Raw genomic sequence first — 25200 nt, forward strand, 5'->3', positions numbered from 1 at the left:
ACAAATAGTAGAATAACGGAGGCAGAAGATAGGATTAGTGAAATAGAAGATAGAATGGTAGAAATAAATGATTCAGAGAGGAAACAAGAAAAACGAATTAAAAGAAATGAGGACAATCTCAGAGACCTCCAGGACAACATGAAACGCTCCAACATTCGAATTATAGGAGTCCCAGAAGAAGAAGACAGAAAGAAAGATCATGAGAAAATCTTTGAGGAGATAATAGTTGAAAACTTCCCTAAAATGGGGAAGGAAATAATCTCCCAAGTCCAAGAAACACAGAGAGTTCCAAACAGGATAAACCCAAGGCGAAACACCCCAAGACACATATTAATCAAATTAACAAAGATCAAACACAAAGAACAAATATTAAAAGCAGCAAGGGAAAAACAACATATAACACACAAGGGGATTCCCATAAGGATAACAGCTGATCTTTCAATAGAAACTCTTCAGGCCAGGAGGGAATGGCAAGACATACTTAAAGTGATGAAAGACAATAACCTACAGCCCAGATTACTGTACCCAGCAAGGATCTCATTCAAATATGAAGGAGAAATCAAAAGCTTTACAGACAAGCAAAAGCTGAGAGAATTCAGCAACACCAAACCAGCTCTCCAACAAATTCTAAAGGATATTCTCTAGACAGGAAACACGAAAAGGGTGTATAAACCCGAACCCAAAACAATAAAGTAAATGGTAACTGGATCATACTTATCAATAATTACCTTAAACGTAAATGGGTTGAACGCCCCAACCAAAAGGCAAAGACTGGCCGAATGGATACAAAAACAAGACCCCTCTATATGCTGCTTACAAGAGACCCACCTCAAAACAAGGGACACATACAGACTGAAAGTGAAGGGCTGGAAAAAGATATACCACGCAAATAGAGACCAAAAGAAAGCAGGAGTGGCAATACTCATATCCGATAAAATAGACTTTAAAACAAAGGCTGTGAAAAGAGACAAAGAAGGCCACTACATAATGATCAAAGGATCAATCCAAGAAGAAGATATAACAATTATAAATATATATGCACCCAATATAGGAGCACCGCAATATGTAAGACAAATGCTAACAAGTATGAAAGGGGAAATCAACAATAACACAATAATAGTGGGAGACTTTAATACCCCACTCACACCTATGGACAGATCAACTAAACAGAAAATTAACAAAGAAACGCAAACTTTAAATGATACATTAGATCAGTTAGACCTAATTGATATCTATAGGACATTTCACCCCAAAACAACGAATTTCACCTTTTTTTCAAGTGCTCATGGAACCTTCTCCAGGATAGATCACATCCTGGGCCACAAATCTAAACTTGATAAATTCAAAAAAATCGAAATCATTCCAAGCATCTTTTCTGACCATAATGCATTAAGATTAGATCTCAATTACAGGAGAAAAACTACTAAAAATTCCAACATATGGAGGTTGAACAACACACTTCTGAATAACCAACAAATCACAGAAGAAATCAAAAAAGAAATCAAAATATGCATAGAAACTAATGAAAATGAAAACACAACAACCCAAAACCTGTGGGACACTATAAAAGCAGTGCTAAGAGGAAAGTTCATAGCAATACAGGAATACCTCAAGAAACAAGAAAAAAGTCAAATAAATAACCTAACTCTACAACTAAAGCAACTAGAAAAGGAAGAATTGGAGAACCCCAGAGTTAGTAGAAGGAAAGAAATCTTAAAAATTAGGGCAGAAATAAATGCTAAAGAAACAAAAGAGACCATAGCAAAAATCAACAAAGCCAAAAGCTGGTTCTTTGAAAGGATAAATAAAATTGACAAACCACTAGCCAGACTCATCAAGAAGCAAAGAGAGAAAAATCAAATCAATAAAATTAGAAATGAAAATGGAGAGATCACAACAGACAACACAGAAATACAAAGGATCATAAGAGACTACTATCAGCAGTTGTATGCCAATAAAATGGACAACGTGGAAGAAATGGACAAATTCTTAGAAAAGTACAATTTTCCAAAACTGAACCAGGAAGAAATAGAAAATCTTAACAGACCCATCACAAGCACGGAAATTGAAACTGTAATCAGAAATCTTCCAGCAAACAAAAGCCCAGGTCCAGACGGCTTCACAGCTGAATTCTACCAAAAATTTCGAGAAGAGCTAACACCTATCCTACTCAAACTCTTCCAGAAAATTGCAGAGGAAGGTAAACTTCCAAACTCATTCTATGAGGCCACCATCACCCTAATACCAAAACCTGACAAAGATGTCACAAAAAAAGAAAACTACAGGCCAATATCACTGATGAACATAGATGCAAAAATCCTCAACAAAATTCTAGCAATCAGAATCCAACAACACATTAAAAAGATCATACACCATGACCAAGTGGGCTTTATCCCAGGGATGCAAGGATTCTTCAATATCCGCAAATCAATCAATGTAATTCACCACATTAACAAATTGAAAAATAAAAACCATATGATTATCTCAATAGATGCAGAGAAGGCCTTTGACAAAATTCAACATCCATTTATGATAAAAACTCTCCAGAAAGCAGGAATAGAAGGAACATACCTCAACATAATAAAAGCTATATATGACAAACCCACAGCAAACATTATCCTCAATGGTGAAAAATTGAAAGCATTTCCCCTAAAGTCAGGAACAAGACAAGGGTGTCCACTTTCACCGCTACTATTCAACATAGTTCTGGAAGTTTTGGCCACAGCAATCAGAGCAGAAAAAGAAATCAAAGGAATCCAAATTGGAAAAGAAGAAGTAAAACTCTCACTGTTTGCAGACGACATGATCCTCTACATGGAAAACCCTAAAGACTCCACCAGAAAATTACTAGAGCTCATCAATGAATATAGTAAAGTTGCAGGATATAAAATCAACACACAGAAATCCCTTGCATTCCTATACACTAATAATGAGAAAGTAGAAAAAGAAATTAAGGAAACAATTCCATTCACCATTGCAATGAAAAGAATAAAATACTTAGGAATATATCTACCCAAAGAAACTAAAGACCTATATATAGAAAACTATAAAACACTGATGAAAGAAATCAAAGAGGACACTAATAGATGGAGAAATATACCATGCTCATGGATTGGAAGAATCAATATAGTGAAAATGAGTATACTACCCAAAGCAATTTACAAATTCAATGCAATCCCTATCAAGCTACCAGCCATATTTTTCACAGAACTAGAACAAATAATTTCAAGATTTGTATGGAAATACAAAAAACCTCGAATTGCCAAAGCAATCTTGAGAAAGAAGAATGGAACTGGAGGAATCAACTTGCCTGACTTCAGGCTATACTACAAAGCCACAGTCATCAAAACAGTATGGTACTGGCATAAAGACAGACACATAGATCAATGGAACAAAATAGAAAGCCCAGAGATAAATCCACACACATATGGACACCTTATCTTTGACAAAGGAGGCAAGAATATACAATGGAGTAAAGACAATCTCTTTAACAAGTGGTGCTGGGAAAACTGGTCAACCACTTGTAAAAGAATGAAACTAGATCACTTTCTAACACCGCACACAAAAATAAACTCAAAATGGATTAAAGATCTAAATGTAAGACCAGAAACTATAAAACTCCTAGAGGAGAACATAGGCAAAACACTCTCAGACATACATCACAGCAGGATCCTCTATGATCCACCTCCCAGAATTCTGGAAATAAAAGCAAAAATAAACAAATGGGATCTAATTAAAATTAAAAGCTTCTGCACAACAAAGGAAACTATAAGCAAGGTGAAAAGACAGCCTTCTGAATGGGAGAAAATAATAGCAAATGAAGCAACTGACAAACAACTAATCTCAAAAATATACAAGCAACTTATGCAGCTCAATTCCAGAAAAATAAACGACCCAATCAAAAAATGGGCCAAAGAACTAAATAGACATTTCTCCAAAGAAGACATACAGATGGCTAACAAACACATGAAAAGATGCTCAACATCACTCATTATCAGAGAAATGCAAATCAAAACCACAATGAGGTACCACTTCACACCAGTCAGAATGGCTGCGATCCAAAAATCTGCAAGCAATAAATGCTGGAGAGGGTGTGGAGAAAAGGGAACCCTCCTACACTGTTGGTGGGAATGCAAACTAGTACAGCCACTATGGAGAACAGTGTGGAGATTCCTTAAAAAATTGCAAATAGAACTACCTTATGACCCAGCAATCCCACTGCTGGGCATACACACCGAGGAAACCAGAATTGAAAGAGACACATGTACCCCAATGTTCATCGCAGCGCTGTTTATAATAGCCAGGACATGGAAACAACCTAGATGTCCATCAGCAGATGAATGGATAAGAAAGCTGTGGTACATATACACAATGGAGTATTACTCAGCCATTAAAAAGAATACATTTGAATCAGTTCTGTTGAGATGGATGAAACTGGAGCCGATTATACAGAGTGAAGTAAGCCAGAAAGAAAAACACCAATACAGTATACTAACACATATATATGAAATTTAGAAAGATGGCAATGACGACCCTGTATGCAAGACAGGAAAAAAGACACAGCTGTGTATAACGGACTTTTGGACTCAGAGGGAGAGGGAGAGGGTGGGATGATTTTGGAGAATGGCATTCTATCATGTATACTATCATGTAAGAATTGAATTGCCAAAAAAATAAAATAAAATAAAATAAACATAGCAGACCTTTAGGAGGGGCTTCCCCAGCGGTCCTGGGGTTAAGACTTCATGCTTCCACTGCAGGGAGGCCTGATCAGGGAACTAAGATCCTGCGTTCCATGAGATGTGGCCAAAAAATGAAATAACAAATAACTTTTGGGAACTGATTCTTGACTGATTGACTCCACTTCCCCCTCAGCACGCTCTGCAGTGTGTGCCAGCTGTCTTAGTTGTTGAGGAGGATGGTTGTATGTTGCCGCAGCTCCCTGTCTCTCTAACCGAGTTTCTCAGACTTGGGTCACTGCTCTGCTGATGCCTAGAGTTCTGGGCCCCCCTCTCAGCAGGAAGAATCACATCCTGTCCCATGCCCAAAGTGGCCACTGGTCTTCCTTTGCTGAGAACCCTGGTGCAGGCTCAGCAGCGTTACCCCCACGCGGCCCCTGCGGTGGCTGTGGGCTGGGCTTCACTGCCCAGCGCCTACGCCGTGCCCATCACAGAGCAGCGTGCAGTTGCGCCCTCTCTTTTGTGGAGGGGTGAGACATGAGGGTTAATTTCCTTACAGGAATCCACTCTTTGTTTAGAAAGTTTGTGGCAAGCAAACCCAAGTGGACATTGGCTCAGGGGATCAGGGGTCCTTGGACATTGTCTCTTCTCATAGTCTTGTTGGGTGTCCCCCAAATCTACTGTTGTCAGGAGGGAAAAATGAGATATTCTTTTGATGTGAGAGTCTTAACTGAGAGTAGCTCACCACGGGGCCAGGTTACCGTCTCCTGGCCTGGGAGCAGGAAAGGTAAGGAGTCTGTGTTCGTTATCTGCTCAGTCTCCAAGCCTGTAAATGACTACATCTTTTAGGATCCTTAAAGACAGGGCTTATTTATCTTTGTATGTCCTGCTTCTAAGCCTGGGACAAAAAAAAAGCTTCATAGAATTTATAGCATTTTTTAAAAAACGTAGAAGGTGCTGCTTAGACTGAATTTAGTGGATTATCTCTTAATTTTGGTCTTGAAGCTGCTGTTTGTTTGTTTGTTTTTATGAAAAAATATGGCATCATGAACTTGATTTGTGAGTTAGTGGATCCTTCTGGTAGCAGTTTATAAACCTTTGTCAGGTTGGTTAACTTCTGTTGCCTGCACTGACTTCCCGGCTGGGTGGATGGCTGTTCTGAGAGCTGTGCTTGCCCAGAGGTCCTCTGCTCTGGAAGTGCCAGGACATTTGCGATGGCGTAGAAGTCCTTTCCTTCTTCTCTGTTAGGCTTGTGGACACTGCCCAGGTTTAAGATGTCCCCTTCTCTGTTGCCTTTCCTGTTGTACCCAGTTGAACTGACCACACTCTCCTGGTTCCCCAAGATACCCCCAAATAGACTTCCCTCGTGGCACCTGCAACATGTAATTGTGCTGACTTTTCGACTTCCCTTTAGAAGTGGAGTGTGTGGCCTTTGACTTCCTAAGTGGTGCACAGAGTGACGTGAGCACTCAGGAAACGTGTCCTTTGTCCCTGCTGAGACCCATCCTAACGTGTCCTGCTGCTGTTTCTGTAGAAATCGTGGATGGGAATGTGAAAATGACGCTGGGCATGATCTGGACCATCATCCTCCGCTTTGCCATCCAGGACATCTCCGTGGAAGGTAGGCCTTCTGCTCTGCTCCGTGCTGTCCCCAGGCGTCCACGTCTCCCATGCCTTCACCGTCACGCCTTCCTCCCTGACCCATGGGGCAAGAGGTCCTTCATCACAAGCTGCATCCTGGGCTGCTTACCCATCGATGGCGTCCTTGCTCTCTCCTAGTCTACAGACAAGTAAAAGGTGGCGTGCCGGCCCCTATAGCTGCGTTGGCCCCCTCACTTTGAGAAAGCCCAAGATGGCTGTGGGGAGGTGTATTGGAACCACTGCTCTTTGGTTGTTAAATCCCAGAGTAGGGGTATAGCAATCAGGAGAGAGCCATGAGACAGGGCCTCCACTTTGCTCCCATAGCACCCCCTGGTGGCCACCTTGCACGTCTGCAAGGGGCCGCCATGGTCTGGGGCTGTGGTCTCTAAACTTTTGGTTTCACACTCCCGCAGCTTTTGACCTTTATGTCTGATAGGTGTGTATTTATTTTTCAGTAAATTATATTCATGTATGTCTGTATCCTGGAGGAGGAAAGAGCAACCCAATCCGGTATTCTTGCCTGGGTAAATTCCTGAGTACAGCGGAGCCAGGCAGGGTCCAGTCCATGGGGTCACAAGAGTCAAACATGACTTAGTGCCTAAACCACCACCACCGCCACCACCATTGCTATTTCAAACACATCAAACCAAATTTTTAAAAGATGAGATGGAGGTATTTTTAAAGTATTTTTAAAATTCATTTTAATGGCCTAGAAATTAATTTTTAATGAGAACAGTGTGGATTAAATTGCTTTGTTATGGGAATCTTGGTTTGACACTTAGTGATACAGCAATGTGAAAGTCTGAAGTTTGGTTTATAGATACCTGGTATTTAGGGCTGAAGTGACTAAATAGATACCCACAGTAGTTGCTTAGGGTTCTTGTTAGTGATAATAGATATAAATCTGGTTTTCAAATAGCTTTCTTGATGAGTTTATTCTTTTGGGTAGACTTCTTGTCAGCTCTGAGTAAATTGTTGTTTTTATCTTGTAACGGAAAAGAGCTTGAACTAAAAGCGGAAGCATTAGCTTTGAAGATTTTTTTTTATCATTTTCTTGTGCTTGAATTACTATATTATCTTGTTTAGCGTCATTTTTAAGTCCATTTTGTGAGCTGAAACCCACTTCACTGAGTACCATGAGCTGCTATTCACAGATGTGAACACATGGGGGCAGTGTGGTTCGTGGCCCTCCGGGGCCGGCAGCTTCTGGGACCCCCTCGGATACCTGCCTTACTTACTGACACCTGTGTGCTTTACACAGAAGCAGTGTCAATCCATGCGTTAAATATGAGGAGACCTTGTTTTTTCTTTTTGGATGAACAGTAAATGTGACTAGGAGTCCTAATGCTTTCTTCTTACATGACTGTGTGCAATCCACAGGGCACACGGGCCCTCCCTGTCTGAAGAGTCCTGGATTTCAGATTTCACAGACCAATCAACCCTTCCTCCCCAAAGTGGCTGCCTGACAGAGGTTGCCGACTTAATTTTGTGTTGTTGCCATTTCTTTGCATAAAAGGGAGTGAGGGGGAGAGAGTCTGAAAGTTTGAAAGGCCATTTTCTCATTATTTTAATGTATCAGGTGGCGAGTTCTGAAATGATTCCTGGCTTACTTCTCTGTGTCTCAAATAACATCTCAGACTTTGTCCAGGAAATAGATTTGATGGCCTAGTAGCAGCAGGGTTGAAATCTCGGAGTCTCTGTGTGGACCCCCGTGTGAAAGAGCATTGTCCCTGTGGTCACAGGGGTCCTTGGGGAGCCCACACCCTCCTTCCACCAAGCCAGCCTCTGACCTCTCTGCCCGTCATCCCCTTCCCCACAGAGACTTCAGCGAAGGAAGGGCTTCTCTTGTGGTGTCAGAGAAAGACAGCCCCTTACAAGAACGTCAACATCCAGAACTTCCACATAAGGTGCGTGGCAGGGGCTGAGGGGCTCTTGCAGAAGCCAGGCTGCTTCCTCCAGGGTCCCCTGGGCCCCCTGGGCTGGGTCAGTCTCTGCTCTGGAACAGAACACAGAGCACTGGGGAAAGAGTCGCTTTTCTGGAAAGGGAGCGTCACCCTTCGAGGCCCGCTCCATCCCGGCTGCTGCCTGATACATCCTGGGTTGATGCTCTTGGAGCCCCCTCAGGAGAGTGTCTGGGGAGTTCCAGCCCGGGGCTCTGAAACAGAGCAGACCAGGGCCCCAGACCTTGGTGGGGGGCTTGGGTGGGACACGACAACTTACCGAACACTATAGAGCCTTAACCCGGTGCCTGGGATTGTGGCAGCAAGCAGGTTCCTTCCCACCCTGTGTTCTCCCAACTCCTGCTCCGAGGGGTTGTGGGTTCATTTCTGGAAAAAAAGGAGACCCCTGCTTGGCACTTTGCCCTGAGTGCTTGGCCGCACTCACCCTCTGGCCACCCCCCACCACCTCTCCCCGGGCAGCTGGAAGGACGGCCTCGGCTTCTGTGCCTTGATCCACCGACACCGGCCCGAGCTGATCGACTACGGGAAGCTGCGGAAGGTTCGTGTGCTCGCCTGACCCTCCCGCCCGTCCCCCGCCAGCTCCCACCCAGCTGGTCCGCCCCTGGGGTGGGTGGGGGAAGGGCGGGACTGGGCCCCCTGCTCTGAGAGCCCACAGCCCAGCGTGAGAGCGTGTCAGTCTTCTTGGACTAGCCGAGGAGACGGCCCCTCTGGAAGTAAGAGGAAAGCACCTTCCGTCAGGGCTGCTTGAGTTTGTATGTGCTTGCCAACATGCCCAACCTGCCAGGAAAGGTATCAAAAGCGCCACAGAAATTCTGTTAGGGTGCTGAGATCCTAAGTGGCATTTCCCCGTTCTGGTTTTCTGGGTTTCCCAAGGTGCGTGCATTACTTTCATAATTTTAGATACTGCACGTCCTTAGAGACGTGTATCCCAGCCTTGTTGGGGACGAGCTGCACAGTCCTGGGCAGGTCCCCGCCAGGGATCTGCTTTCCCTCCTGGCCGAATGTTGGAGGGGGTTTTGTTGCCGCTTGATCTCATTCGTGCGTTTGGCGTGACGCTGCCGGGGGACTTTCTTGCGTCTGTGCGGAGGAGCAGACCGGGAGGCGGGAGCTGTGTGTCCAGCTTCATGGCGGTTCTTAGCGTCCGGGCTGGTTAAAGGACACTGGCCTGACCTTGGAGAGGGCCGTCCAGGACACTCTGACTGGACTCACCACCCTCCCTCTCAGCCCATCCTGGCACGAGGGGCCTCATGGAGCAGGCGTCCTGGGAGAGACCAGCCTTGGTGCCCTCCCCACCACACCCCACCCCAGTAGACGGTCTGGAGCTCGGGTTGGAATGCCCCCTGTCGATGCTTGGATCTCTTGACAAAAAAAAAGGCTTCTAGGAATGACTGTTCTGGTTTTTGTCTCCTTGACCTCAGTACTTTGAGATCTTGGTGTTCAGTCAAGTTCCCCACCTTGCCTGTGCCCACCGTGGCCATGCCAGGCTTGATGTTGCAGGTAGAGGAGCTGCTCTGTGGCATCAGACCCTCTGTTTGGGGGGATGTGTGTGTGGGAGGGGGCTGCTAAAAAGGATTTGTGAGGGGAGAAAGGAGTCGGGTGGGGTTTCCCACACTCTCCAGAGATCCTAAGTTGGGCCTGAAGCTTGAGGCTGGGCCCCTGCCTGCCTGGAGGGGCCTACCACCTGCCAAAGGAGGGGAGCCCGCTGACTGGCCCTGTGGTAGCTGTGTCCAGATATATGTGGACGGGGACCGGCTTACCTCTCAGGGGATGGGGAATCCCAGCCCTCTAATTCAGCCACTTTGCAAAGAAAAAAAGCAATTTGAGAACCCACCACCACCACCCCGCTCCCCACCGCCCCAGCTGAAAAGTGTGCAGCCAAACCAAACAGGGGCCGAGGTGGGGGAATCCTGGAGGTGGAGACTTTTTTAAAGGGGTCATCATCACAGTCCTCCCAACCGGTCAGCAGATGCACTGGGGTGACGGGAGTGTGTGCGCCTGGGTCCCTGCATGGGGGGCTAGGGAGGCAGCACCCAGTTAATGCCCAGCTGTTCCCCAGCCCTGTGTAAAGCAGGGCCTGTGCTGACTGGCTCTTCAGTCCCACCTCACACACCCCCACCCTGACTCCAGGAGCCTCAGCCGTTTGGGGAGGGTGAGTCCAGGGGCCTCTGTCTCATCCCCGGCCAGGTCTCTCCCCACCCTCTGCCCTCTCCGTGTCTTTTCATTTCTCCCGGCTCATTTCTCTGTGTTTCTCTATGTCTTCTCTTCTCTTCAACACAGTAGCAACAGTGATAGTAGAATCCTAGCACAGACCTGTTCCCACTGAACCGTGGACTCTTTCCAGAAAGCATAGAGGTTGCCAGAGCCTCTGGAGCTTGGGAACAGGGGGAGCCAAGGGCTCTGACCAGGGAGCGCTTCCTTCGGTGGGCGTGGGGGCCTGGTGGTCCCTGGGAATCTGGCAAGGCAGGGGCGTGCGCACCTGGGGCCTGAGGGTGGCCTAAGGCCTTGGACGGATATGACCGTTGCCTCTTGGCAGTGGTTTTTATCATTCTGGAAACTGTCAGAAACTTTCCCAGAAGGACTCCACCTTCTCTATTTTGAGCAATTTCTTCCTGAAAGTGTCCCAAATGAATGGATGTATCCTTTCGTCCCCTTTGATTCTCACCTTAGCAGATGCAGAAGCTGAGTTGCAGGCTGACAAAGCCACTTTGCTTTAGGTTAGTCTCAGGAACCAAGAAGAGAGTGGGAGGTCCAGCCAGGAATTGTCTCTACTAAGTTGTGGCTCTTTTCCCACATTAAGTTTTTGTTTTCAGTCTGGTCAAATATACATAATATCAAAAGTACCACTTTTAGAGGAGTGGGAGGGAGGGGATATTTGTATACATACAGCTGGTTCACTTTGTTGTACAGCAGAAACTAATACAACATTGTAAAGCAATTATACTCCACAATGTTTTTTTTTAAGTACCACTTGAAGCATTTTTAAGTGTACAGTTCAGTGATATTAAGTATATTCACACCACCCCATCCATCTCCAGAACTCTTCCTCTTGCAAAATTGAAATTCTGAAGCCATCACACCGTCACTCTCCAGTCCTGCTTCTGCCAGCCCCTGGCAAACCACCATTCTGCTTTCTGTATCTAGGAATTTAGGAGTAGGTACCTATGTAAGTGGCATCTTATAATATTTGTTCTTTGAGTCTGGCTTATTTCACTTCGCTTAATGGTTTCAAGGTTCATCTACATTGTAGCACATATCAGGATCTCTTCTCTTTTTTCCGCAGAATAGTATCCCCTGTCTATTTATCTGTCCATGAACGTTTGTGTTATTTCCACCTTTTGGCTATTGTGTATAATGCTGTTATGAACATGGATATACAATTATTTGAGTCCCTGTTTTCAGTTCTTTGGAATATAGACCCAGAAGTGGAATTGCTATGTCATGTAGTTCCATGTTTAACTTTTTGAGGAACTTCCGTACTGTGTTTCCATACCAGCTGTACCATTTTACAGTCCCACCAAACAGTGCACAAGGGTTCTGACTTCTCCACCTCCTGACCAGTCCCTGATAAGTTTTCTTGAGAAGGGCAGAAGCCAGAATGTAGTCAGAAGACTGTGGCTATTTGAAGGAGTCCCCAAATTTCATGGAATGTGAGCACCAAAGGGGCTTGAGAGCTCCTAGTCCAACTTTTGAGTAACAGATGGGGGGACTGAGGTTAGGTTATTTGCCAGTCCAGCTGGCTGGTGGCAGAGCTGAAACCAGAAGTCAAGACTGATGGCTCCCAGGCCAGTGCCTCTGTTTCAGCTTGCATTTCTTAGCAATTCTTTCTTGGGCTGCAGGCTAGTATTCTTCACTCTATTTCTTTGACAAAGAAACTGCAACTTGACGAGGAAAGATGGCATTTTAAGCCCCCCAGCTAGCAGATCCTGGTCATGAGGCCAGACTTCTATACCCAGAGCTGACCCCTGAGGACTGAACCAGAGAGGGGCCACAGCAGTACCCCCTTGCCCCCCAGTCTTGATGATCATGCAGGTGGGGGCATCCAGAGACTTCTTGTGCTTCTCACCTGCCTCTTCTCCCCTAGGATGACCCACTGACAAACCTGAACACAGCTTTCGATGTGGCGGAGAAGTACCTGGACATTCCCAAGATGCTGGATGCGGAAGGTGAGAGGCCCTTCCCTCTGAGCCTTCGGCTTTTCTCCCAGCTGCATCCAGCGGCCAAGGGGCTGGGCCTTGGCACTCTGAGGCCAGACAAGAGAAGGCCTGGTTCCTGGGATCTCTTCTGGGGAGCCTGGGGATCACTAGTCGCTCAGGGATTCCACAGATAGACAGATACCTTGAGATTCGGAGGGGGAGGTGGTAGCTGGTGCTGAAAAGGGCTGCCTGAGGGTGATGCTTGGTCTTGGAGTTGGGGTGGTGGGTGCTGGGGTGGAGCACAGTGGTCCTTTGTTGTTTAGGGGAGAGAAAAAAGTTTATTTACATGTGCTTCATGTACACACATAGGAGCTTGCAGTGATGGGTAATTTAAAGAGATGATTTGAGTTTGAAGTCTATATGCATATCTAACTTCACAGGGGAAAGGGAGGGAGAGAAAGAACACTTATGGACATGCTAATGACTTTTTGGGAAGATGAATGGACCCTTAGGAGAAGAGATGGAAGATACAGTTTGTGACAATGTCTGTCAAGTTGTGGGGATATTTTCCAGTGTGCAAAAGAAGGGAGAATAATATAAGGAACTTCCATATACCCACCGTCCAGATAAAACAATTCTTGAGATTTAGTCACATTTTTTTTTCTTTTTGTCTTCTTTGCTGAAGTATTTTAAAACAAATCCCGGAAACATCATAGCATCTCACTACTACATACTTCAGAATACAGACCTTAAAAATAGAAATATTTTCATTCTATTTTTCAATCATAAACTAATTTTCACACCAAGCAAATTGACAGTAATTCTTGGATACATCTGCCATTTGGTTCAAAATCAAACTCTCCCCATTGTTTCTCTTTAGTTGGTTTGGCCAGAGTGTGCCTGTGGCCTTTCATTGTTCTAGTTCTGGTATCTTTTCTGATCTGTAGCATTTCCCTCTTCCCTCCAACGCCTTTGGCTCCTGGCATTGACCTTGTAGCCTGACGACCAGCTGTTCCAAGCACCCGATTCTCTGGTTTGTCTCGTTTCCTCCTCAGGTACCATTTCACTCGTTTCTCTACCTCTTGTGTTCCTGTAAGTGGAAGTTGATGCCAGATGCTGGTTAGATCCAGGCTCAGCATCTTGGCAAGAAGACTTACGGTTCTGAGAGCTGCTTTTCCCATCACATTAGGGAGTGTATCATGTGTTCACCAGCTGGCTTTAACTCCAGACTTTTCTTGACAGACATCGTCGGAACCGCCCGCCCGGACGAGAAAGCCATCATGACTTACGTGTCCAGCTTCTACCACGCCTTCTCTGGAGCCCAGAAGGTACCTGGGGCCCCTTGCTCCTTCCTTGCCCAGCGCACCTCATGCCTGAGCCCGATCCATGCCCTCCCACCCCTCCTCTCCCCGGCGACAGGGTCCGGGCAGTCTGTCTCTTCAGTAGCGTCAGTCCCCAGTGCCAACGTGGCGTGTCATATTCTTGCTCAGCTCCTCTCTTACCCACCCCCCACCCCACCCCAGCCTCTCTGCTTTCGCTCATCTTCCTCTACCTGCTGTCTCAGAGAACACTGGGAAAGAGCTCACCTTCTGGGACCCGGATGGCAGACTTCAGCAGGAAGGGGCGGCAGGGGTGAAATTAACCAGGAGGTGCCTGGAAGGCACCGTGGGCAGTAGCCCTCCTTGCCCACCTCTGCTGAAGCTATGGCTTTAGCAGAGCAGCAGGGTGGCCCTTAGGGAGGAAATCTGACAGGGGCACCTCCTGTCTTCACTGACCTGTCCAGCAGCAGTGTCACGAAGCCCCTCCCTTTGTCCTGCTCGCAGCTATGGTTTAGCCAATCTGTCCACAGCCCCCTTGGTCCTTTTCACCTTCTATATCTTGCCCGGGGCCCCCATGCAGGGTCAGTACATGAGGGAGGGAGGGAGGGGAAGGCCGGGCAGCTGTGAGCCCTGCCCGTGTCCTGACCCAGTATCGCTCAGGGAGGTCTGAGGTTCCAGGCCAGTGGTGTAGGCTCCGCACTCAAATCATTGACACTGAAGATTTGAATATTTCTGTTAGCCGGCAGCTGACACCCCTCCCCTAGACCTCCCTCACGGGCAGGACCCCAGAAGCACAGCATCCAGGTTGCTGTGACCACAAGCACCAGGCTTGGCCTCATCAGCTCTGGGCCTTGGACCTGCCTCACACTCAGGCAGATTTCCCGCCCTCTGCATGGAGTTTGAGTGGCCTGTTGTGAAATGCATGGTGGGGTGATGCCCCTGGCCCCGCCCCCCTTTGCTCTTTCAGCCTGGACTCTCTCACACCCTGTCCCGTTTGTCCTGCCAGCATCCCATTTTCTCTTTCTGTCCATTCCCTCAGTGTCTGTCCTCTGTGCCCTCTGTCCACCGTGGCTGTTGGGTTGATTCTGTGCTGTGCCGCCTCCTTCTCCTCTCAACCTCTTCTCCTTCTCTGTGCAGATGTATAGGCACGCTAAGGCCGGATGGGAAGGCCATGTGACCTAATGTTTCATGTCACTGCCACGCCTTCTCGGTGCGCAGAAGGTGAGCTCTCCCTCGGCCTCGCCCGCTCTCCCAGCGCCCTTCTGCCCACCTCTTCTGTCCTCTCCGAATACTCCAGCAGCAGCCCCTTGGAACTGCAGCCCTGGAATGAAAGGAGGGATTAGAGGAGACTCCCCCCGCCAGCACACACACAACCCTGACCTCTGCAGGAGAGCAGGATGCTCTCTGAACTTTGGCCAGGACACTTAAAGATACCAGAGAATGCCCGCTTCTGGATGGCCTTGGGCATCTCTGTCCCCACACACTGGGCATAATGGGTGCCACAAACAGGAAAGAAGTCTCAGCTCTTCCCCTGGACTGAGTTGAAAGCCCTTATCCCAAGCAGTGCAGTTTGGGGCTCTGCTTGTTCTCATAAATATTGAGGACCCTGTCACTTCTCTCTCTCCCTCCTTCTACTTGAGCAAGACCACCCTCTAAAATTACGCAGCAGTCAGGGCAGGGAGAATTCTTTCACCTTCCTCCTGGTGTCCAGGCCCTGGGCTTAGAGTCCTGCCTGATCCTTCCCACCCATGTCTGCCAGGGACAGTGGTGCAGGTTGGTTGCACGCTATACTAGACCATGGAGATTTGAATATGTTTTACTAAGATAATCCTGGAAATGGCCCTAAAAATGTCTTCGAACAGAATGAGTATGACAGTTTTCTAATAGAAGTGCCTTGAGGGAAGAGGTGCCTTTAAAAAAAATAAAAGCATGAGGTGAGCTAGCAGCAACCCCATCCCCTGCCTGGATGGGCACCATGACCTTCTTCACTTTCCTTCCAGGTCTCATGGGCGCTGCTTGCCAGGAAACAGCCCTGCCTGGAGGCTCCCTATTCTGGGTGTCCCTGCACCCCCCAGGAGGCCCAGACCCTTCCAGCCTCTTCTCTGGTCTGCATCTTGCTGCTTCTTTCTCTTTGTCCCACCTCTGCTGCTGTTCTTTCTTGTCAACTTATTCTGGCCCCTCTTACACCCCACCTTTTAGGCAGGATGTGAGCACCATCTATCTACTTGCCTCGGGGGACCTCCAGCCCCAAGAACCGCATGGAGTCCTGCCCGCGCCCAGAGCTAGACTGAGCTCCCTGCCATGGTCTTTCCAACTCTCCTGCAGGATCCTGTCCTGGGCTTCATGCCTGTTAACACTGGCCTTCCCCGTCTCTGGAGCCTTCCCTGTGTCCTGGCTGATGATGCTCGGGAGGGAGCTTGTGCCTGTGTGGGTGTCCGCGCGCGCGTGTGTGTGTGCATGTGTGCACGTGTGTAGCAGCCTGCTATTCTCCTCCCAAATCTCATACCACCTCCTCCCCATGCCCTCTTCCCTCTCACTCATCTTTGTTGCAGTCATTTCATGCTGCTTTGGTCCATATCTGAGGACAGCGTCATCAGCTTGGGGGGTGTGGGGCTGGGGGTATGGGTGGTGTTCCTTTCATGTCCTGGGTTGGGGGCCTCACCCAGAGTTGCCCCTCCCAACCCACTTTGAAGGATTCAGGCAACTGCTTAGGGCCGAGCAGGCTGGTGGGCGGGGGCTCTTCCCTCTCTCCCGTGGAAGAAGGAGGAGTCTTTCCTACCCTCTTCCTGTCTTGACTGTCTTGTGTCTGAAGCCAATGTGGGAGAGTCTCCTGAAACCCGTGTCTGGTGCCCTGCGTCCTCTCCGCTGTCTTTCTCTTGTCAAGCCTTGGGCAGGGAATTAGAAAGGCAGCCGAGTCTGGAGCACGCGTGCGTGCCTGTGTATATGTGTTTGTGTGCCTGTGTGGATACGAGTGTGTGACTGCGGTTCCTAGTCAGATGAGGACCAGCTTCTGTCTGATGCATTGGTTTTGGTGCTGATTCCTTCTCAGCTTCTCTCTCTTCCTCTTCTCTGTAGGGATTTAGCAGGTGTTGTGAGCAACCAGATTTTGTTTTGTTTGTTGCTTTAATGTTCATGGCCTGTGAACTGTTTCTGAGAAAACAGCCCTTTAGGGTGTGAGCTGGATCTGCTGTGGGGTTCTGGATGCTCTTACAAGTAGATGATGCTGTTTGCATTGTTCCGTTTGTCATCTGTTGGTTGTGAATCTTCTAAGGCAAAGAAATCCTGTACCTGCCCTCAGGGGACTCATGGTCCATCTGGGAAACTTTTAAGAAAAGAAGCTCCCAATGCTGTGGTCTAATCTCTGCTGTGCTTCAGACCTGGGCAGGGGCGGGGGTGTTGCGGGGCTGTGGGACATGGAGACTTTCTTTCTTTTTCAGTTTTGGCTGTGCTGGCTCTTCATTGCTGCTTAGGCTTTTTTCCAGTTGCAGCAAGTGGGGGCTGCATTCTAGCTGCAGGGAGGGCTTCTCATTGCGGTGGCTTCTCTTGTTGCAGAGCGTGGGCTCTGCGTGCTAGGGCTTCAGTAGCCGCAGCTCAAGGATCAATAGTTGTGGCTCCCAGGCTCCAGAACGTGGGCTTAGTAGTTATGGCACATGGACTTAGTTGCCCTGTGCCATGTGGGATCTGACCAGACCAGGGGTGGAACCCAGGTCCTCTGCACTGGCAAGCAGATTCTTTACCACTGAGCCACTAGGGAAAGCGCCATGGAGGCTGTCTTGAGTAGGAGACACTTGAGCCTGAGGGTCTTAGGGGTTGAGTGGTGGTGGTGGGGGGGGGTTCTGCAAATGAAAGGCTCAGGGAGGTTGAGGAAGGCGGTCATGGTTTGTGGGTAGCTTCGTGGTGTGACCATGCAGCCTCAAAGGGACAGCAAGTTAACACTGGTCTGGGTCTCATCCTGCAACCTGGAACAGGGAATAGGGGTGAAGCCAGAGTTGGCGACTGGCATCTGGGGGTGCTGCTGGCAGGAACACCGGGGCAGGGAGCTCACTTGACACGTGAAGGAAGGCTGAGCCGAAGGAAGCTGTGGGAGGAAGGAAATGGGCAATTCTAGCTAGATTTGGGAATTTTTTGACTAAAAGTGTCGCAGATGAGATCTTCGCGGCATTTGCATGACTCTGTGGGTGGTGGGTGGCAGAGCCATGGGGTGTCATTTGACCACATTTGGCTGTTTGATGTCCCCAGCATTGAGGCTGCTTCCTTTCAGTGTGACCTGGGATAGCAAGGGTTTCATTTGGGGGTAGCTAAGTGCTCTGGGAATAATAATCCATAACTTAAAAACCCAGGTCTCCAATATTGTAGGCAGAATTCTTTACCATCTGAGCCACCAGAGAAGCTCTGAGAATACTGGGGTGGGTAGCCAGTCCCTTCTCCAGGGGATCTTCCTGACCCAGGGATTGAACCCAGGCCTCCTGCATTGCAGGCAGATTCTTTACCTGAGCCACCAGGGAAGCCCTAACTTGGAAACAACTAATGTAAAACTAAACACATTGTTTTGTATTACACTGTTTAGTAATACAAATAGTGGGTCATAAAAAAACATAAAAATACTTTCCATGGAAGGGTCAGAAATTTTTTCCTTTGGTACTTGGAAGTCACCCTTTCGCCTGTTTCCATAAAATATTTTCTCAGCCCATTGATGATCTTTGTAAAAAGTCCCCAGAAGGCCCACCCGGAAACTCCCCAGTCTTTATCCAAGAGGAGTCCCCTTTGACCCTGGATCAGTCAGTCTGAGAGGCGGGTGACGCTCTTGAGGCCCAGAAGGCACGTCTGCCAGAATCCCATGAACATGCGGGCCTCATTCAGTCCATCAAGTCTGCAAATTGACCCACAAATCTTCCAAGCTCAGGATCTCAAGATGAATCAGAAGATAACAAGGTGAAGGCAGGCTTGATCCATTAACCGTCGCAGCAATGATGACTCTTGCCTGCGATTCTTACCCGCTCGGTCAGCACTTTGGGCCGGGGACTTTGCAGCCGCCCCCACGTTCTTACATACATGTCAGCACACAGGAGAGCGCGGGCCTCTCCCAGGGTCTCCCTCCCCAGCCTTTGGGAAACAGCTCTGGTGACTTCGGGCAGATTCATGGGGTACGTCAGCCAGTGCCCAGGACCCTACTTGTTCTGTGGCCTCGCATCTTCTGAGACAGGTCCAGGGAGGCATTTCCCTCTTTGTCACCTCTTGGGCTTTCCCACGGTTGCTTGTAGGTCCTTAAAAGGAAGGATGATCAGTTGGGGGTTCCTGATTGTCCTGTTGAGAAGTGGCTTTAGCATCTCCAGGACAGAGTTAGGTGGCGGGGCCGGGGGTGAGGGTCTAAGGATGTGATGGCTTGTCTCCGTTTCTTGAGACCAGGGACTCCCAGCTCCTTGCTCCCCGGTCAAGTCAAAGCTACCCTGCTGGAGGCCCACCCACCCTGACACCCTGCCGTGGAGGGTCAGTGTCTTCACTTTGAGCTTGAAAAGTCCTTTACGGTGATCTCATCCTGCCCTCGTGCACATACCTCCCAGCACAGTCACCCACGCATCACGTGATCTGGTGGGCGTGTGTCCTATTTGAAGAATTCCACAAGGAAAAAAAAGCATTTACATCTTCTCAGTCTTTCCTTCCCAAATCAAAGCACCTTCATTCTCAGGAACTCTTCCTGATGCCTAAACTCGGTTTATCTTGCCGCAATTTGAAACCCATTGTTCATCAACTGGGTTCAAGGTCCCATCTTTCTCCCTCTTCAACCTTTGCCATCTGCAGGGTCACCCTTCTCCGGGGCCCCAGGATGTGTATCTGTCTACTCATGCCTGCCGCCACTCTCAGGCCATCTTCCTTCCTATCCCAGGACCCCAGATGGCTTTGAGTTCCCCTCTCCTTGGAGCTGGGTTAGGACTGTGAACGGGAATTGTATTTAGAGATCACCTGAGCAAAGTCCCTGCTGGTGTCAGGTGCGGAGGGCCCTCTGAGCCAGAGAAGCCGTGTCCCCTGGGTTTCTGGGCCTTTGCATCTGATTGCCATTCAGTCTTCTTTTATTCTTCTTGCCACCTGGCCCGCCTCGGGTGTCTGCTGGCCCAGCACTTGTGTGTTTACCTTTCCCAGAGGTGCCCAGGGTGGCTTTCTGGGCATCCTGTCTATGCTGGGTTGATCCTTAATTCCTGCATGTTCTCTAAAGTTCTTTGGGCCAGGAGCCTTGAGAGATTCTGCAAGGATCCTGAGAGGCCCCACTCCGTCTCACCACCTTATTCTAGGACTCCTAGATTTAAAATTATATCAACCATTGACTTAGTTTCTTCCCAACATACATGTTGGATCTCAAACTTTTAGTTTCTTCTCCAGGGACCCCCAGTTGAGCCACTTAGGTCTTTGTGCTCACTTGCTCTGTAGGACTCAGCCTGGGCTGGTAAAGAGGATGATGAGGAGCCTGTGAATTCAAAGTCTTGGGAGCTGCCATCCAGCCATGTGATGCTGCAGGGGTGGGAGGAGACCTTACTGGCGCAGGCGTGTGCCAGGTGCTCCCGCTGTTGCGAGGCTGACCACCACCCTCTCTGTCTTGTCAGGCTGAGACAGCAGCGAATCGCATCTGCAAGGTGCTGGCCGTCAACCAGGAGAACGAGCAGCTCATGGAGGACTACGAGAAGCTGGCCAGTGATGTGGGTACCCCTGGGTTCTCCTGGTCTGGCCCTGGCAAGGCCTTGCCACCCTGTCCTAAGAGACCAGGGAGCCCCCAGAACCCATCTATTCTTCCAAATCCATCTCCGGGCACAGTCCCAGGCTGGGCATTGCCCCTCATCACAGCAGCTGACCGAGGGCAGCTTGGGCTCCCCCAGAGATCTGGGGTGGGGGTGGGTCAGGGGCCAGTCGGGACTTTGAAGAGCTGAGTTCAACGCTTTTTCTATCACCTCTCTGCTCTTGATTTTTTTTCACTTGACAAATGAAAGCTGTGCCAAGAGACCTCAGAGGCCTTTTGGGCCCAGTGTACTGTTACTCTGGGAGTTTCATTTGAACTTAATTTGGAGTGTGCAGTTCTGAGGAGATGTGAACCAGGGGTAAATCAGGCTGGCCCAGGCTAGCTTAGCGGCTGGGCCCACCCAGGGGACAGGAGGGGACAGGATGGGTTTGCTGTCTTGCCACTGACTGCATTTGGGTTAGAGCACCATTTGCGTCTTCCTTAATCCAGCCCCTGAACAGCTTAGCCCGGCCTCTTGGTGGACTTGCTGTCCCCCAGCAGAGTGAGAGCCCAGGTTCTGGGGCCCCGGTGCCTGGATTTAATCCCTGCCCTACATCGGTCACCTTGGCAAGTCACAGCAGCTCACAGTGCTTTGGTTATGTCCTCTGCCACCAGCAGGGAGGGTCACAGCACTTAATCCCGTGATGACTTAGCTTATCATCATTATTCAGATGAGTTAGTCTGGGCCAGTCGTGATCCAGTTGCAGGGGATCACAGGTTTCCTGTCCTCATTTCCACTCCTCCATCCCCATCAGCTCATTGAAGAAACAAAATTCAGGCTGTCCTCTGCAACCTTTTCTCTTTTGAGTCAGGGACCCACATTCTAGAATCCTTGAAGGTCAGATGGCAGAGGCTCTGGCCAGCAACCATTCACCCCTCCATGGTAAGACAGGGAAATTGAGGCCCAGCCAGGTAGCAGACGAAGAATTAGAGCTCGGGTCTCCTGCTGAGTTGAGCCATCTTGCCCCCAGGTTTCCCCTTGCGGAGCGGGGAGGTTGAGTGATGCTGGCTGTGAGTTGATATATCCTAGTGGCCAGGCATCATGGAGGCTTTGATTCTCGGAGGGAGCCTGGCCCTGTGGCCTGGGAACGGCCTGGGGTGATGGTTGGGAAAGAGTGTGCCCTCGGGAGAGGTGCGGCCCCCCTCCCAGCGTCCTCCCCTGCTCCCTCCACAGCTGCTGGAGTGGATCCGCCGCACCATCCCATGGCTGGAGAACCGGGCGCCCGAGAACACCATGCACGCCATGCAGCAGAAGCTGGAGGACTTCCGGGACTACCGGCGCCTGCACAAGCCGCCCAAGGTGCAGGAGAAGTGCCAGCTGGAGATCAACTTCAACACGCTGCAGACCAAGCTGCGCCTCAGCAACCGGCCCGCCTTCATGCCCTCCGAGGGCAGGATGGTCTCGGTGAGCACCCGGACTGCCCCGACCCGGAGGCGCCTGGTAGCCGCGAAGGATGCACTGTGGGCGGGGCGGGGGCGGGGCGTGTGCTCACTGCCTGCCCACACTGCTCCAGGGATCATTCTCTCCCAGGTGACCACCCAGACTCCAGCCCACATTCGGCCAGGTGGGGCTCCCCCTCGCCTCAGAGAGAGAGCCCCTTTTCTCCTCACCATGCCGGGTCATGCTCGCCCTTTCCAGATGCCTGCACATCTGCTTGGATCAGCCCCAGCCCTTTCTTCCCCACCCCTCAAAGAGTCATCTCTGCCAACAAAATCCCACTTGACATGTTGACCCAAACAGGGCATAGTTCAGGAGCTAAAAGGATAATTTTCACTTCCATGGAATCTTTTTTAGCACTTAAAAACTTTTTTTTTTTAATACCTTAATAGATTTTTTTTTGGTAGGACAGTTTCAAATATGTACATAAGTAAAATATGGAAAATAGAAATTCTTCATAATCTTCCTACCCAGGATCAACTTAAAAGATTTTGGGGAGAAGAGATTTTTTTAGACTCTGTAAATGTGATTTTAAAGGGAATCTGAAAGCATCTTTTATTTAATAAGCTGCTTAGAAAAAAGAACTTACAGGGACTTCCCTAGTGGCTAGGAGTCCATGCTTCCACTGCAGGGGGCACAGGCTCAATCCCTGGTGGGGGAACTAAAATCCCCCATGCTACATGGCATGACCAAGAAAAAAAAGAACTAATTATATCGTGACCAGCTTTCCATGTCATAACTCTTTTTCGTTTTTGTCACTTTTTGTTATTCCTCCCTGTTTACCGTTTCCCCAGGACTTGAGATATGAGCCAGAGAAACATGCAAACAAAAATTTTAAAATAAAAAACTGACCAGGATAGAGCTTTTGCACTTTGCAGAGGAGAGTTGACAAGGAGACACAGGCTTATGAGGGAGGCGTGGAAGGGGCTGGGAGGAGCTTGTAAACAGCAACAGAGGGAGGGAGGACCCTGGGGGAGTAGACAAAGGCCTGACGTTTTGCATACGGTTTGGAAAACTGTGGTCCTTTTTCAGACTCCAGGCCAAGTCAGCAGCTTTTACATGGCTGGAGCTGCTACTTGATGGGGGGGGCGGGGGTGGTGGTGCGGTGCTCTGTGCTTTAATGTGACCCTCCTGTGGCAGATGCAGTGTGGCCCCTGGCACATGGTGAGGACCTGGGTGGCACACGAGTCCAGTCAGCCTGTCACTGCCCCGGGGGGTGTCCTTGTGCTAACTGTAGAGGGCAGCTCCCTGTCTGAACGCCTGTGGGTTTGTGCTCATTACCTGTCACCATCTCTGGGTGACTCGGGGATGGCTATTGCCCAGAGCCCACAAGTAAACCCAGAAACACGAGGAGGCTGGGAGGCTCCCATCGCTGCCTGCCTTGTTCAGTTTGTTGCTCTGTCTCCCTGGCTGGCCCTGTGACCTTGGTGGTTGCTCAGAATCCTGGCAGAAGCCAGTCTTGGTGCCCAGAGGGCCTTGGGCTCTCTCCCCACTGGGATGCACTGCTAATGCCCCATAGCAGCATGGACCCACTTCCCTACCCAGGAGACCTGGTGCCTAGGAACCCTAGGTCATACCAGGGGGACTGGGTGGGGAGGAGGCTCCTCCTGGAATGTGTGGAGGAGCCGTGGGGGCTTGGCTCAGGGGCCAGGTGGGCTGACCCTGTGTCTCCCATCCCTGCAGGACATCAACAACGCCTGGGGCTGCCTGGAGCAGGCGGAGAAGGGCTATGAGGAGTGGCTGCTGAATGAGATCCGGAGGCTGGAGCGGCTCGACCACCTGGCAGAGAAGTTCCGGCAGAAGGCCTCCATCCATGAGGCCTGGACGGACGGTAAGACCAGCCTAGCCCCTGCCTCCCACCCCAGGCTTGGGTCTAGCTTTCGTGCTAAACCACCAGCCATAACTCCTTTCTCTCTTGTGTTTTATTTGTTTTGTCTCTTACTTGTCCCTTAACAGTAGGTGAGTTCATGACCCACCCCACTCCCTTTTTTATTGGCCGCACCCCATGGCACATGGGATCTTGGTTCCCTGACCAGGCATCGAACGTGCCTCCTCTGCATTGGAAGTGCAGAGCCTTAACCACTGGACCATCAAGGAAGTCCCTCATTAGTATTTTGGTTGCTTCAGTTTTCTCCTCTGCTAAGTGGGGACAATAATAGTATCAGCTTAATATGTATATGAGGATTAAATGGCATAATACATCAGAAGCAATGAGAAGAGTTCCTGGCCTGCTACGTGCTATATAAGCGTTAATTACTCTTGTCACTGTAGTGACTTCCCTTCCCTGAGTCGGGTTGGGGTTCACATGCTGACTCTACCACCTGGAAGCAGTGTACCTTGGAGCAGTGGTCTGTGTCCTTGTCTGTTACATGCAGGTGATGCTGTCCCCTCCTGTATCACTTTCTTAGGGCTGTGAATTGCCATAAACTGGGTGGTGTTACACGACACGAGGACATTCTCTCACAATTCAGGAGACTAGAAGTCCCAAATCCAGGTGCCTTCAGCTCTGGCTCCTTCTGGGCCTCTGGGGGGTGGCGTCCCCTGCTTCTTCCTAGTGCCATGTGGTTGTACTGGCACTTCCTGGTGTTCCTTGGCCTGTAGCAGCATCGCTCTGATCTCTGCCTCCATCATCACCGGCTCCTTCTCTCTGGGTCTCAGTGACCGAATCTGCCTCTCAGTTTTTTACTGAAGATACCAGTCATTGGATTTAGGGCCCACTCTAATCCAGTAGGATTGCCCAGGTGGGACAGTGGTAAAGAAAGAATCTGCCTGCCAACGCAGGAGATGCAAGAGATATGGGTTCAGTCCCTGAGTCTGGACGATCCCCTAGAGTAGGAAACGACAACCTGCTCCAGTATTCTTGCCTGGGAAATCCCATGGATAGAGGAGCCTACAGTCCACGGGGTTGCAAAGAGTCAGACACATCTTAGTGACTAAACAACAGCTAATCCAGTATGACCTCATCTTAGCTAATTATATTGGCAAAGACCCTATTTCCAAATAAGGTCAGACTCTGAGGTTCTGGGTTGACATGAGTTTCAGAGGGACACTGTTAACTCAGCATACCTCCTCATGCAGTTGTGCATTTTATGTGTAGTTGAGTGCCTGACACGTGTGACACACTCAGTAAATGGGAGCCCTTGATATCTTCCCTCCTCTGCCTTCTCTGCCATTGTAGTAACCTGCAGCTCTGGCCTTAGCACCTGTGTGTCTCCATCACTCTGACCTGGAGCACTTGGCCATGTCTGGTGTCTGCTTGTTGG

The 25200-nt window shown here is 49.2% G+C and overlaps 1 protein-coding gene across 9 annotated transcripts in view; it reads left to right on the forward strand.

Annotated features, from left to right (window-relative positions):
• Nucleotides 1-25200, forward strand: part of ACTN1 (actinin alpha 1) — a 101880-nt gene that overhangs the window by 64673 nt on the left and 12007 nt on the right. For 8 of the 9 annotated variants that reach the window (XM_068964173.1, XM_068964174.1, XM_068964175.1 and 5 more), the window contains exons 4-11: nucleotides 6214-6300; nucleotides 8140-8227; nucleotides 8741-8819; nucleotides 12363-12444; nucleotides 13657-13742; nucleotides 20330-20422; nucleotides 21674-21904; nucleotides 23621-23768. In XM_068964173.1, the coding sequence (XP_068820274.1) occupies nucleotides 6214-6300; nucleotides 8140-8227; nucleotides 8741-8819; nucleotides 12363-12444; nucleotides 13657-13742; nucleotides 20330-20422; nucleotides 21674-21904; nucleotides 23621-23768 (894 nt within the window). Of the gene's footprint in view, nucleotides 1-6213; nucleotides 6301-8139; nucleotides 8228-8740; nucleotides 8820-12362; nucleotides 12445-13656; nucleotides 13743-14887; nucleotides 14955-20329; nucleotides 20423-21673; nucleotides 21905-23620; nucleotides 23769-25200 lie in introns of those variants that run through there. The other variant, XM_068964182.1, reaches the window with a different exon arrangement.

This window comes from Capricornis sumatraensis, chromosome 2 (genome assembly GCF_032405125.1).
Source record: "Capricornis sumatraensis isolate serow.1 chromosome 2, serow.2, whole genome shotgun sequence".
NCBI classification, from domain to species: domain Eukaryota; kingdom Metazoa; phylum Chordata; class Mammalia; order Artiodactyla; family Bovidae; genus Capricornis; species Capricornis sumatraensis.